At 38.8% G+C, this 16011-nt stretch overlaps 1 protein-coding gene across 4 annotated transcripts in view; it reads left to right on the top strand.

Moving 5' to 3' along the window:
• Positions 1-16011, top strand: part of FYB1 (FYN binding protein 1) — a 144524-nt gene that overhangs the window by 34635 nt on the left and 93878 nt on the right. The window contains exon 1 of one of the 4 annotated variants that reach the window (XM_039842608.1): positions 6906-7347. The exons of the other annotated variants lie outside the window; for them this stretch is intronic. Within the exon in view, the coding sequence (XP_039698542.1) occupies positions 7306-7347 (42 nt within the window). The 5' untranslated portion in view covers positions 6906-7305. Of the gene's footprint in view, positions 1-6905; positions 7348-16011 lie in introns of those variants that run through there. 4 annotated transcript variants of the gene reach the window in all.

The following is a 16011-nucleotide window of genomic DNA, read 5'->3' on the forward strand; positions in this document are numbered from 1 at the left end:
GTAGTTATGGCAAATTATGGAGGTTCATTGAAGCTCCAGCTAATTGTTACGTTGAGAAATCAGATTTTTCAAGAAAAACCGCAAATCTAAAAGGTTATTTGAAATCACTCTAGTTTTCACATTTCTCCATTTTTTATATCTAAAGTTTTGAATCTACGGAAAATCTTAAACAATAGTACAGAGAACAATTCTAATCCCTTAAGCTAGATTCACCCAACTGGTAAACTTTTGCCACCTTATATGTGTGCATATAAACAATGTCCTGAATTATCTGAAATTAAGTTATGCAAATCAGGACAATTCATGCCTAAAAATTTAAATATATCTCCTAAAAATAAGGGCATTTTCTATTTTAATCATAATACCATTCTCACACATAAAAAAGTAACAGTTTCTTTACCATTTAATTGCCCATATAAAATTTCTCCAATTGTCCCAAAATTATTTTACATATTTTTTTGGTTCAAACCAGGATCCAATCCAGATTTACACATTGCATTTTATTGTTATGTCTCTTTGGTACCTTTTTATGTTTTCCGAAATTATTTTTAATTGTTAGTAATTAATATGATTTATATAAATTTGTGTATGTGTGTGTACACACTCACACACTCACACAAAGGCAATGAAAGCAGGTCCGCAGGCCAGATTCATGATGAGGAGTGTAATATCTCTATACCCAGATATAGTTTGTCAAAAGTCCCACTATAAAAATCAGAATCAATATGGTCTTTGCCTCCATCCATATTAGCGCATTCACTTATCAGGCATGGAAAGAGGGGAGAGAAAGAAAGCAAATTTCCTATTTTACTACTATATTTTTGAAGGCCTTAGCACTGATACTGTGCTAAACTTTAAGGATGAATTAGATGGCGGTCACTAGAGAGAGCGAGCTACTTTCAAGTTCCCAGAGCTGAGCTCCAGACTAAACATACTCAATCTGGAATTGCATTTTGCAAAGCACCTCTTCTGAACACTAATGTTGGAGGACTACTATTCTAAAGACACACAGGTAAATTAACAATTTGACCCTATCCCTGGCAAGGTCTGGTTTAACTAAGATGTAAAATGTTATCCTATGATACAATAAATACTCTGAAAAGCTCAGAGGGAGGGTCAAAGAAGGCTTTGGAGTGGGAGGTGAACTCTGGGTGGAGTTCGAAGAAGGTTGGGTTAACCAGGTGAAGAAGAAGGTGAAGAGGTATGGAAATGAGAGAAGTAGAAGCTATGCCACATGAAGGCAGAGATGTGGCAAGGACTGATGAAGAAAAGTCTCATATGCCATGTCAAGAAGTTTTAAGTTTTTTTTTTTTTCTGAAGGTCTGGAGAGTCTATAAGGGGCCTTAAGCAAACATCATCCAGTTGATCATAGGAAGATCATGCTTGACAACCTTGAGAAGGAAGGATTAGAGGCAAAACACTTCCCTAAGAACCATCGCAGTTCAAGAGGCAAGAAGTGATGATGGCCGTGCGCTGGGGAAGGAGGGGAAGCAGGATTCAAAAGACACTTGGAGACAGAAGCAACAGGACATGCTGCTGAAGTGTGACTGTGGGAGTCAGAAAAGGGCATCTCTAGACAATTCTTGGCTCACTTTTCAGGCTCGTATGAATGAGTGCGTGTTTGGCCTATTGGACATTCAATGAAAATGTCTCTTAGGTGGTTACCTGGTCAGGATAGCAACAGTGAGAGCCTTGGAACTGAGCACCAGCTCTCTAGAGAGGCGATGCAACTGGGGAAGAATGGTGTGAGGAGACTGGCTTTGGATCAGATGGACGGGGTGGCTGCATGGCATGCTAAAGAAAGGAACTTGTAAACCCACTGGAATGGTGGAACCAACAGGCAGAGAACACCGTGGTTTCGTTGATATCCCTATGCCCTTTGCCTACTTCTAGTGCTATGATTTTTCTCTCTCCACTCTTTTTACTAGTGGTCTCCAAAGCGGAGGAAATACCAAACACTGGAAGGAGGGTTCAAGACAGTTTGTTGAACATGAGGAGAAATTGTTAGAAATATTATATTTTGAAAATTTTTTCTATATTTTGTTTATATTTTACAATGGGTAAAGTATATTCACGAAGTAATATCTATACATATATATGTATACATAGGTAGGTAGGTAGATACATACATACATACATACATATATACGTACATAAGTATGTAGATAAGTGATAGATAGATGTAAGGTTCACTAATAAATACCCACACATTAAGGTTACATGCTCAAGTGAATTTTATTGCTATCTATACACAGCGAAAACTCTTGAGTGACCAGTCTCCTGCATGACCAAAACTCGGGAAAGGAGGGACTTGAGAAAAAGAAGAGGGAAAGTGGGCATGTGTCTTGCGTGCCTATTTCTCAATGATTGCTGGCGTCTTCCAAAAGATTTTGCCCCTAAGAGAGCTTCCTGTAACAGAACCTCTGGAAGTTTTTCAAGTCCCTTGTACCTTTTTGTATTTTGAATGGATTTTTTAAAATCTTAGAAGCTGTGAAAAAAGTCTTTGATGTCAATCAGCTAGTTTTCTGCTTTTCCTGAGGAACACGAAGAAAGAGCAGGTTAGTGGAAGGAGGATGGGATCAGAGGGAGGTGGAGTAGAGGAAAGAAGGGAAAAGACACCTTTGTTCACATATTAACCTGGAGCCAGACCTGCACTTTGCAGGTTGTAACGCTTCTCCGATTTGTGTGCAGAAGTTTTGAGGGGAAAAGGGAGAAGTTGTTAAAGTCAAAGAAAATAAACAGAACCTGTTCTTGACTTCTCTTTTCTGTAATCCACTATCATCCTAATTATCAGTATGGCTGGGAATACGGTGGTTTCTGATAGCAGATGATGCACTCACTCTAGGAATTACTGACCTTTGACAAACCTGCGATTGGAACATGATCGGCTGAAGGACAAAGCTCCTGACAACCAGGCACATATCAGCAGGGCAATGGTGAGCTTTCAGAAGGGTATGGATCCATTCGTGCTCCTTAGTCTGGAGCAATGGTGAAGCTTGACTTATTCTGCCAAATGCACTCCCATGCTGAGCAAGCAGAAGATTGAAGCCTGCCCCCATCTGTCTTCCCACTATACCCAGATCCTCGTAGGAAGGAAGCCATCAGGATTGTGCAAAAGCCTAACTAGAAGCCAAATCATTTTCACTCCCAAACACATTCATGATTTGCTTTCTGATTAAGACACTGGAGGCTTTAAATGGCACAGCAGAGCTGGCATAGCCACCAGAACCAGATCACCTCTTCTTGAAAGGTGGCTAAATTGGCTATTGGCTTTGCGTCACTCCTTTAAGAATTAGGATATTAACTTTATCATTTTTTAATTGAGAGGAAATATGTGTTATAATTGCTGAAGTAGAACAGTGATAAGTACAATATTTTAATTTAGAGAACAGCACAGCAAGCATATTGACAGAGCATACGTATAAACAGGCCAATACTGAAAGTAGTAATTATATTGACCAGATAGAAATCAACCTGGGATAAAGGTGAGAATGGGATGAGATAAGGATAATTAAAGAATTTTCCTGGATTACTAAGACAGAAATTCTGATCTAAATAGATATGAATACTGGTAGTAATGAATTGAGCAACCTGACTTCTTCCGTTTTTACTTCATAACTCACTAATTTCTCTCCTATAGTATTTTATTTCCTTGTGTTGCACAATAGAGTTGTTCAGGATGGGGAAGAAAGAGCCTAGTATTCAAGTCCACAAAGAATGAGCCATTCATTGAGACCTTCATCATTTGCGTAGAATTGCTCTTGCTGGGGGAGAAAGAGAGCCCCAAACATTTAATAAAATATGCAGAAGCATTGAGGTGTTAGCTATGATTCTGTAGCAGATGTAATATAAGATCTAATATTTAATTTAAAAACCTTTCGAATGATTTTATTTTATTTTTTATTTTATTGCTCAGGTTTTTTTGTAATCTATGAAAAGCTTTAGTGAGTAGATATAAATTTAATGAAAAGTAGATATTCAAATAATAACCCAGTATTATATTACTAGTTTCTTTTAAAAACATAATGAAAGTAATTTTTTTCCAAATCTGCCTTTTGCTAACACCATCTCAAGTAGGCTTATATGTGAAGAAAAATATGTCCCTCATATTTTGTATTCTTTCCTCTAAGTAAAGGAAAAAAATACTACTGCTTAAAAATCTCACATTAATTTGCTGGTTCAGAAAAGTGGTAGCATACAGTAAAATAGTTTTACACTAAAAACAATGTTTTTGTTTTTGCATTTATTGATTATAAGCCAGATAACATAGAGGGGCAACGGGAGAACCAAACAGAATTTTTACTATCACTATCATGTTTTTGTTATCAAATAATAATAGATTATTGCACATATTTTCCTTCATTAGGAAAGATTTTTTAAAAACCGAAAAAATTATATGCTCCTTATTAAGTAATAATAAAAACAGCTCAAGATAGATATATTTGGGCAAGTATCTACACTTTATTTACTCCAGGAACATATCACTATGTTACTAAACTTACTTCATTACTTTTTGTTTGTTCTTATTAAATATTCAAACCTCTTTAGAAACTATCAGCAAGCAATGCTACCATCTAAATCAAATAAAACATTTACTTTTTAAAATACAATCTTTATAAATGTGTACATTTCCTCTTTCCCATTTTGGAAAGTAAAATGTATTTCTATCCCTCAGAGATATAAATTGCTGGATTCACCTTTTCACCAAGGTTGTGGAAAAAAAAAAAAAGCAACTACACTACAAACCAGAAAGCTTCCCTCAGCCTTTAATAAATTAATTCATCAAACAATGTTTATAAAGAACCTTTGGTTTGCCAGGCACCGTACTAGGAGCTAAGAATCAAAGACAAATAAGCTGCAGACGTCACCCTTAAAGAGCTCAAGTTCTAATGCAAGAGACAGACTTGTCTCCAACAACTAAAAGAAGCCGGAGGAAGGATGCCTTCCTTACCTGGCCTTGAGGGACTGGACTGAGTTCAGGAGGAGATGATGTTTGGAGTGGGCTCTGGGAGATGAATAAGAGTTAACAAGGTGGACAAAAAGAGGTCCACTCTATGAAGGCATGGCAAGTTCTGGGTTTGGGGGGATTTTGTTTCATTTTGGCATCAACGAGAGGTTGGTGGGGGAGAGACAAAAACATAAGGCTGACTTTAAAAAGTTAATATTTCTTCTTTTCTCCCTTCATTCCCTCCCTCATAACCTCCCTCATAACCATCCAGCAAAATCCAGGGATGGGAGAGTTATTCCCAGGGCCCAGGCTCCTTCCACCTTCTGGCTCTGCCATCCCTAGAGCACTGGCCTGGTCATCAATGAACCAGAAGGCTCAGGTGCACACAGCAGTCCAGCCAACAGGGAGAAGAAAGCACTACTCAGAAGCTATAGAAATCTCTCCTGCTTCGATCCCATTGGCCAAAACTTAGTCACTTGTACACTTCTAGTAGCAAGAGGGGCTTGCAAATGTTTTATTCTGTTTAGTTATATGCCTGGCTCAAAAGCAAATATTTTCTTACTATAGAATAGGCATTGGCAAACTTTTTCTGCAAAGAGCAGATAGTAAATAATTTAGGCTACATACAGCCTCTGTCATGTATTTTTGTTGTTGTTGTTGTTTTACAATTCTTTAAAAATGTAAAAACCATTCTTAACTCGAAGGCTGGGCAAAACAAGCCATAGGCCAAATCAGGCATGTGGGCCGTAGTTTGCCAAACCCCACTATGGACAAAAGGAAGATTATATGAGGAGAGTGACCATCTCTGGCATGGCCTCTACAAGATTATAAACCACTAAGGGGAAGAGCCTTATCTTGTGCACCTTTCTAGTCTCAGCATAGTGCTTGGTCCATACAGTAGGTACTTAATGTTTATGTCTGATGAATAGGAGGAAAGAAGGAAGGAAGGAAGGAAGGAAGGAAGGAAGAAGGAAGGAAGGAAGGAAGGAAGGAAGGAAGGAAGGAAGGAAGGAAGGAGGAAGGAAGGAAGGAAGGAAGGAAGGAAGGAAGGAAGGAAGAGAAATTAATTTACCAACCCCAATTCTTTAAAATCTTCCTTCATCCCAATGGTAGTCTCCTGACATGGATTTTCATTTGAATACTCCATTTTCTCCAGAATATTTCGCATGTTAGAGTGGACCTCCTTAATTGATAGTCCCTCTCCTTGACCTCCACTGCAGGTGGACCACCCCAGGTATGCAAGCAGGTTACAGAACCAAAGGCCTTACAGTTTCCTTCCCTGAATGCCCTGGGAGCAGGAAGGAGAACCTTGTTTTGGGTTTGCCCTTTGAAATATCACGTGCTTGGTGGGAATGTCAGCAGAAGTGTCCAAGCTGAATAGACACTTTTTAGTTCCCCTCTTTCTCCTTCTTACTCAATATCCTGTGGACATAATAGAACTTCTCTTGTTTAAGTCAGTTTATTGGGGTGGGGGACGGCGCGGGAGGATGGCTCGACCATTCCCCCTCCAGGAGGCAGAAAGTGCCACAGTTCTTGGATTCTGTATGCCAAACAGACACAAAAGCCAAAAGTGAGAGGGTGCCCAGCTCCTGGCCCCTGGAAGACCCACTAAATGAGACCCCTCTCCCACCCCATTCTGTAGGAGTCAGGTAACAGCTGTGCCTAGGTGTCTTTGTTCAAATAAATGTGTGATTTTTTTACAGCAGGAAAAGATGCCACTTCCAAATTTTGGCAGCATGGACTGTGCTAGCTGGAATAACTGGAAAAAAAAGGCATGTTCTATTGGAAACTGGAAGAGGTGGATATCAGTCACGAAAACTCAGCCGCATTGTAGCTAGAAGGGTAACTAGCAGATAAAAAAAAAAGTGGCTGTCATTTGCTGTTTTGTAACTGGACGGGACCTCTCACGTGTTCCTATTCCAGCCTCTGGGGCACTGGTATTACATGAAGTCTTGCAATGAAATCAGAATCATAATCCTATTCGACACAGAAAATTTACTTCCTCCCAGCTTCTGACAAGGATGTGCCCAACCTATTGATAAAGCAGAACAATTTTCAATTTCCCCCAAACCTTAAGATCTGGCAGTGAGTGGGGATTCATGTGAAATTTCTTCACAGACTAAGGAAGGGGGGCTATGCTGCCATCGCCCTGCCTTCTCAGAAGGAATCCTGACAAACCCAGAGGATGATAAAGGGCTACAAATCATCTGAGGAAATTTTTCCGAGCAACAGTAACTCAAAAATTTGGTTAGAGCCTTTGGTTCTTTTGCATAAATTGTTGCCTCTTTTAAAGAATTCATGCAGTCTTTCCCCCCCTCTTTTAACTAAACTTATAATGAGATAATTAAAAGAAGAACATGGGCCTCTTATTCTGCCTCCTACCAGCTGTGTGTCTTTGGGTGAGTCATTTAACGTCTCTGTGCCTCAGTTGCCTTCTCTAAAATAATGAGGATAATAATAGTACTAACCTATAGGGCTGTTGTGACTAAAAAATGATATACATTTATTGTGTGCTAATAAATAATAATAGATCATTAATATTGGACATTTTAAATATTTTGTCATTATCCTGTGTAGAAAAATAGGTGGATTTATGAACATAAGGCAAAGCCATGCCTGTGCTTTTCTGTCGATGCTGAGAAACTGTTAAGAAAGGTTTTATGTATATCAAAGCATGTACATACACAGGGAAGGCAAAAACTTCCAATATTCTAAGGCCCCAAGACATTATCATAAATGATAAGTAAGGGGGAGGAGAGAATGAGGATGTTCTTTCCAATAAAACCGTATCTTTAAAAATGCCCTATTAAAAGTGATCCTGAATATCAAAAGAACTGCGGTGTAGTCACTGGACATCCTGGAAAAGTTAGCTTTCTGTTTCAAAAAGAAAAGGCTGGGAAGGATTCCATTTCTCTAGGGAAATTATTTTAAAGGCTCAAATCCATGCTGCCTGCTTGTCATTTCCATCCATATGTATAACCACCATTGGGCTTCGAATGCTCTTCAGCCTCTGCCCAAATCCAGATGCCCCTGGCCAGGCATCGAAGCTCAGGAAAGGTGGTTTCTGGGGAAATTCTACACCCTTGAAAAGTTATGGCTGCCTCTTTGGGCAGTCACACTGACATCTAGTGGTCGGAAGGCTAAGTGCGGGCGATTGTTTTGAAGCTTTTTCTAGCCTTACTGTGCCTTAAAAATCATGTTTCCTCTATTGATATCCCATGTTAACAAGAGAAAGAGGTCAGGAGAAGTAGACAGTATATTTCATTTGTCTGAAGTGTTATCAGGAGCTGCCCCTGAGTGAACATCTCTGAGAAAAAGAATGTGGGGAGAGGACCGTGGTTCAGTGGCAAGATTTAGGCTGTGGTCCCAAGGGCCGTGGTTAAGACCGTGACTCCAGAATCAAGATCTGAATTTGAAGGGAAGCCCTGACACTTACCAGCTGAGGGTCTTGAATGAGTTACTGAACTGCCCCATGCTTTGGTTTCTTTATCTGTAAAGTGGGGATAACGGTAACGTCTTCATGGTTTGTTATGAGCTCCTAGCACAGAAGGCAATACACAATGTTATCTGCTATTGTTGTGATTACATTTAAGAGCAAGTTGCTGTAGAAGCTGTGACCGCACAGGTCAGGCAGCAAAGGACAGTCGGAAGCCCAGGGGCTGTGCGATTAGGAGCCCCAGATTCTGGTTCTGCCAGTAAGTAACTGTGTGACTTTGGACAGATCACTTATGCTGTTTCCTTTCCTGTAAAATGAAGAACATGAATTCACTGAGGTTTAGGAATTTTTCTTTCTTGAACACTGTGATTCTAAGGTAAAGCTTCCAATTAAAGGCCCATTTTGATCATCTTTGTTTTTAACGAAGCCCAGGGGCCATCATGTCCAGGCATTTATTTCTACAGTTGTTGACTAATGAGAAGTGAAGATTGTATCAACCACTAGGAATAAACTAAGTACATGTTTGAGCAGGGATGAGAATCCAATGGGGAACCCTAGAAGCGGAATAATATTCCCCCATCAGAAGCTGGTCTGGAGTTTTTCTGATAAATTTGGAGAACTCAGAGCTTGTCCTGTTCGTCTGCCTCTGCTAACCAGCCTCCATAGATGGATAGGAAACCAGCAAAACCACTGAGCTGTGCAAATTCAATATTTGTTTATTAATAGTATTGCCGATTCATGCCATGGGTATTGATCAAACTAGTCCCAGAGCAGGTTAAATGCCACCGAAGCCCACCTGCTGCATGTTACTAATTTCCCACTGTTCTTCCAAGCCAGGGACAAACCCAGCAGGATGGCCCAGAAAAGGTAATTGGACTTTCTGTCTTTCATCCTAAACTTCATCCAGGCAGTCACTTTGGACATTCATAGAAATATAACACAATGGCATTTGGACCATTGGGAGGGTGAGTGTATTAGTTTCCTGTGACTGCTGAAACAAATTACCACAAACTAGGTGGCTCACAACAACAGAAATATATTCTGTCATAGTTCTGGAGGCCAGAATTCTGAATTCAAGGTGTTGACAGGGCCAGGCTGTCTCCAAACACTCCAGGGGAGAATCCATACCTTGCTTCTTCCAGCTTCTGGTGAATTCAGGCATTCTTTGGCTTGTGGCTGCATCACTCCAATCTCTGTTTCTGTCTTCACATGGCCTTATCCTCCTCTCTTATCTTTTCATCTTTTGTATCCTGTAGGAACACTTGTTATTGGATTTAGTGTCACCTGGAGTAATCCAGGATGATCTCATCAGATTCGTAATTACATTTGCAAACACCCTTTTTCCAAATAAGGTCACATTCACACGTTCTGAGACGTGGATTTATATTTTCGGGGGGGGGGGCTACCTTTCAACCCACTGGAAAAGACAAGCAGTCAACATCTGTACCCCAATCCCATACAGCCATGCCAAATCAGGGGAGCCCCAAAACGCACCCCAGTCCTTGAAATTAAATTTCTACAACTTTGTTTTAGCAAGAGTTGATCAATAATGATGTAAGGATCTGAGGAAGAGAGATCCTCAATCTCAATGGATTTTAGTCATTTTTGTACCTGAATATAACACGAGATGCCACACCCTCCCATTTGTAGCCCTGGCTGGCTGGGCAGGTGATTCTCCATAAAGAAAATCTTAGTGAAGCCCAGCAGGACAGGTTGGGTCATATAATGTGGACAGCTTGAAAAATAATGCCTCAGGGCAATTCCACCGTACCCTATACTTTCCCTGTCTTCAACTCAAAAGAGACCACTCAAAATACCTTTATTTACTCTATCAGTCCAAAAATGCCTTTAGTTAGTGAGGTGTGTTTATACCTCCTGAGTAGTTTTTTATTGTTTTTATTCATATCAGAAATTTGATATTGGTATATTGTTACATTTTAGCCACACTTAAGTCATTTAAAGTGTTTTAAAAGTTTTAGAAATATTTTGAATCAAATATACTTTTTTGGACAGTAAAATGTATACATACAAGCATGATCTCATTGAAACGTTATTTTCTCCTCCCTTTTGAGTCATTTCCATTTTTCTCTTCGAATCACTATAATTTAGAAAAAAAGAGAAAGAAAACATCTCACCACGGGAAAATATTGAGGCAACTTTATTATTTACAAAGAATTTTCATTTAATTTAATAATTCTCCAAACACTGGTTAACAATTTTTGTCTAAATTATTTTATCGTGGTAAAAATGTGTAACATTCGATTTGCCTTTTGAACCACTTTTAAGTGTATAGCTCTGTGACCTTAAGTATGTTCACACTGTACAATCATCACTACCATCCATCTCTGGAGGGTTTTTGTTTTGCCCAGCTCGAACATTATGCCCATTAAATACCAACTCCCCATTCCCTCCTCCTCTCACTACCTGAGATCTACCATTTTACTTTCTATCTCTGAATTTGTCTACTCTAGATACCTCAGATTAGTGGAATCATACAATTTTGTGATTGGCTTATTTCACTTAGCATCAACCTTGTTGCTAAGGTTCATCCATGTAATCACATATGTCCTTTTTAAGACTAAATAATACTCCATTCTATTTATATATAACACATTTTGTTTATCCATTCCTCCACTGATGACACTTAGGTTGCTTCTACCTTTGGCTATTGAGAATAATACTACTACAAACATGGGTGTACAAATATCTGTTTGAGTCCTTGTTTCTTTAGGGTATATTCCCGAAGTGGAATTGCTAGATCATATGGTAATTCTATTTTTAATTTTTTGAGGAACCATCATATTGTTTTCCACAGTGGCTGTACCATTTTATATTCCCATCATCAATGCATATGGTTCAATTTTTTCACATCCTCTCTAACTCTTGTTATTTTCTGTTTTTTAATAATAGCCATCTTAATGGTATGAAGTAGTATCTCATTTAAAGTTTTAATTAAAAGAAAAACTTATTTAAAAATAATAAGTGAATCTCTTGGTGGTATTTTCATTCTTAGAAAACCAATTAGTATTTAGAAAATTATTGAACAGGCGATTTTGGTTTGTTTCATTTTTTAGTTTTGTCCTTTGAATTAATCATAAATGGGTTTTTTTGTTTGTTTGTTTTTGTTTTTTTAGCTTGAAGGATTTATTTTATATGATTGCACTGCCATGATCTGATTTTTGCCAAGGGCCTTCTCAAATCATAGCCTCTTTCTCTAGTCATCTCAATTCATACCTTTCAACCTCCCTCTGGTAATAAATTTTAAGCTATAGCCAGGTTATAATAAACACAGGAAGACAATGATTGAACTAGAATGGAGCCCCAGGCCCTTGAACTGCCAGTTGGATGACTCATGTCACTAACTCTAGGGGACAGTTTAGGGGAAAAGAGACCTAACATAGTTATCTACTTAAACATTCCACCCCTGTAGCAACACACACAGACTAAACATCAAAAAAAGCAAGCAGAATGTTCTTCTCTTAGTTATTTTCCCTTTCCAGATTGTCTGTGATGTTTCAAAGACAATCAGAATGATTTGGCTTAGAGCTCGTCATGCCCTGTGTGTTGCTCTGTTTCCCTGCTCATCTTAGATCTGCTATGATCATCACCATGGGTAGAACAAAAATGTTACTACGTCACCTGCAATGATTCGAGATTCTTGGACAGAAGGTAAATTATTAAAGTTAGCAGAAAACTTTTTGGAATGGAAGGAAACTGTTAAAATATTTCGTGTGGGAGCTGAGAATTTAAACTTAAAATAGTAACTATACAAGAGAAAAGAAAGTCACGATTTCTATGGTGCATTGGGACAAACACAGGATTTGGAGTCAGAAAACACAGGTTTAGTTCTCCTCTCTACCACGTGCTTGCATTTAGTTAACCCTTCTATAACAATAAAAAATAATCAGGCTTTGGGAGGATCAAACTAGATATTATATGTAAAATTGTTTTAAAATGTAATTATTAGTTCTAATAATAGAATTGGTGTATAATATCAACTCCAGAATTTTTGCTAACTATACAAATGTATACAGTTTTTTTGTTGGGGGAGGGGAATGTCAAGATCATTTGTACCCTGGGACAAGTGATCTTAATAAAGCACAGACTTCGAGCTAGATAGTCGCATAGTGCCACATACTAAAACTAGCACATGAACAAGGAGTTACCAGTGCATTCTCAGAAGAAAATGAAGGAATGCAGGAATGAATGGATAAGTGAAAACCCAAAGCAGGTGAAACCATCAAGCACCTTGGAAAAGTGAGGGGCGTGGGAAAAGAGGATGCTTAAGTGCTAGGAACAGGATAGACACCATGAAAAGCCTGAAATTTCAAACATTACAATTTTAATGAGAAAAGGTGCAACCCACAGTAAACAGCTCCATGATGATAAAGGTGAGAGAAATTGCTCATCTCCGGGCAGAGTCTTGTTACTGTGACTTATAAGAGAGAAAAAGTGAGATAAGAAGTGTGAGGTGATTGTATTTTTTAATCTTGATTACTCAATACTGAACTCATTTTCTTCAAAGTTTAAAAGGAGAAAAGGTGAGGGGGAGAGTTTTATACTGTCCTATTCTGTGGAGAGAGGTTTCAAAACATCATCCATTTCTGTTTGTGGAACCTTCCATAACCCTCCATTTCTAACGTCTAGTTTTTATTTCTCTAAAATCACACTCTGGGTCCTGCCCTGACTCCCAGCTGCCCCCTATCTTCATTCGTTGAGATCTTCCTCTTCTAAGCTATTGTTTTCACACAGAACTTTTCACATGCTGGGAGAGAAGTCTCTAGAAAACCCCACAGATGGCCTCATACCCCCATCCCCCCCCTGCTCCATGTAGACCAGGTGCTTTCGGTTTCTAACTCCTCCTAATGTGCAGAAGAGGAACTCATTGCCCTGGGCTTGTGTGTCTGTATATCTTTTTATGTGTGTTTAGAAGGATATGGAAGCCGAGAAAAAAAAGACAGCATAATATTTCTATTTTATTTTTCTCGTGTCAAACAGTATCTTTCTCAGCCATCAAAATTTTTATTTCAAATTTTATGTTTTGAGCAAAGCGAGTGTTCTTTTACTGGTTCATTCTATTTTTATATGAAAATAGAATAACCACAAGAAATAGTAGATGAAATCATGATCTCTTTGAGGTGATAGAGTTGGAAGTACAGGAAAAATGAAAGAACTTTGATTGTATTAGGGTGTGCCTACATTAAATGTTATCCTAAAATCCAAATAAGCCATTAGTAAGATATCTATGAAAACACTTTTTAATTATCTACATGTTTATTAGTCAGAATGTAAATTTCTCAGAGACTCTCCTCTAATTTGGTATATTTGGTTAACACAGGCTAAGTGAAGTATATCCTAAGCAAATGTAAGCTAAATTTCCTGTAAAAACTAAATAAAATAGGATAACAAAAATAAATGGTTTCAGGACTATTTGTTGTTCGATACTATCTACATCTAACTCTACATCCTCTACATCCTATCACCATTTTGTCAGCATCAAGAAGTCAAAAACTTATAGTAAAACAAACTTCAGAAACACATGCAAAGTCATACTTAACTTCCTCATCTATTTATGCATAAGCCATTTGAGGCCATGACAAAGTCAAAGCTGTGTTTGTGCAGAAGCTATTTGGTAGGGTAATCAGGAAGAGAAGGTTTGAAGGTTATAATTTTTATAAGGATGGTGACATTTTTAAGCTCCTGATCTTTAAAGACAGAGAATACACAAAAGCCTAACTGATCAGTATACCTTGAGAGTTCAAGATGACACAGTTTTCAAGAGGTAGGTTATCATCATCTAAGCTTTACCTCTTACTGACCTATCTTGCTTCTTCTACTTCAGTTCACTCTAGAAAGAACACAGCAGGAACAAGGAAAGGGTCACAACAGCAGGTGCCCGAGATATCACAAGAGAGAACGATACACAGTGACATCTGCAGAAGTTTCAGCCCAGACTCCTGAGGGGAAATGGCCAGGTGATCCTGTGTTGGGGGAAGCCACACACACACAGCCCCCGGGGAGACCCCATTCATGCCAGGTATTTTCTTCTTACTACATTACACCTCACAGCACATGGCTGACTGCCGGGGTTGTCTGCAGTTCCAGCTCTGCCTTCACAAGTCACCAAAAAAAGTCAGGGGTTGTCACAATCAGGGCTACCACCACAGCTTCCGCCACATGCTCCTTCTATTTGTGCCCTTGCCCAGTCTGCAGCAGCCTGCTTCTGCCTAAGAACTCAATTTGTGGTGAGAGATATGTTCCCACATCCTGTTGAAGAGAGGCCTGGTGCTCTCTCCAGCCTCAGAGACTCAGCCAACTGGAATCCATCACGGCCCATTCGTGATGAAGTAGAGATTCTGTTAGAATGAGAGCTCTTAAAAATAGAGTCATGACTGGGGTTCAATGCTCTTTAAGAAGTTAGGAAATCATTTCCCCAACTATTATTTTGTGATCAATCATGGTGAAGTTCAAGTAAAGTCAGCCCATCAGCCAGTATGTTTAATATATACTACGGAAAGAATGTGAGGGATTAAGGGTGTGCTTGTTTGGTTGGGTGGTGTCAGAGAGGCACTTTTTTGAGGAAAAAAAATAAAACCAGGTCTCTGCTTTTGCAGCTGGTGGGGAAAATAGTACATGCATTAGGTATATAAATATTTAAACAGTGTTAATAAAGTTGGTAAAAGTTTACTGCTGTTTTATTATCTATAGTGGGACGTACCATCTACCATCTTGTAAAGGGTTTTGTCACACGAACTGCATTTCAGCCAACTTTCAGTAACTCTATTTTTACAAATAAAAGCAATTAAAGTAGTTTCAATATGTAATTTCTAACAATAGTTTTAAGAAAGTTTTTTTTAGATTAAAACAATTCCCTTTTCCAAGTTTCCTAGGTATCGCCAATTATGTCTCTTTAAAGAAAAAAGAAAACTTCCTACTGAGTGTGTGTGTGTGTGTGTGTGTGTGTGTGTCTGTTCAGAGGGCTTGATCTTGGGGAACATAGCTGTTATTTTCTCTAATCCAGGCACCATAAACTCTCACTCCATGAAAGTTTGAACTGCTTGAGTCTATTACAAATTTTCACCAATCTATTTCCTACCTCAAGGATGGTAATTTTATCTGACTTGCAGAGGACTCTCTATCTTCTCAGTCTTTTCGTTTATACCAAAAGTCAATCTAAGTGGAACCAAAGTTTGAGCAATATGAGCCATCTCCCCAGCACCTGTCACCTGCTTCTTTGCCTCTTCCATAAGCCCTGATTACAGTCTCTGAAGCCTTGGGCAAAACTAGGGCTGACTTCCTGGAATTTTTGTTGTTGTTGTTGTTTACATACACATCTCCTTACAGCCTCATGTTATCCCTTGAGGCCACTATTCCTGAACTCTTGTTCTGGGCAACAGTGACAACAGTAGTAACTAATTTTGTTCCATGAGAAGAACCAACAATTCAGACCAAATAAGTCATGGATGATGACATGCTAGTTCAACATAACTAAAAAAACACACAGCAAAATTGATTAATGATGAAAGAGAGGCAGAGAAAGAGAAAGGAAGAAAAGGAAGGAAGGAAGGGAAGGAAGGAAGGAAGGGGAAGGAAGGAAGGAAGGAAGGAAGGAAGGAAGGAAGGAAGG

The sequence above is a fragment of the Pteropus medius genome, unplaced genomic scaffold (genome assembly GCF_902729225.1).
Source record: "Pteropus medius unplaced genomic scaffold, Ma_sr-lr_union100, whole genome shotgun sequence".
Classification (NCBI taxonomy): domain Eukaryota; kingdom Metazoa; phylum Chordata; class Mammalia; order Chiroptera; family Pteropodidae; genus Pteropus; species Pteropus medius.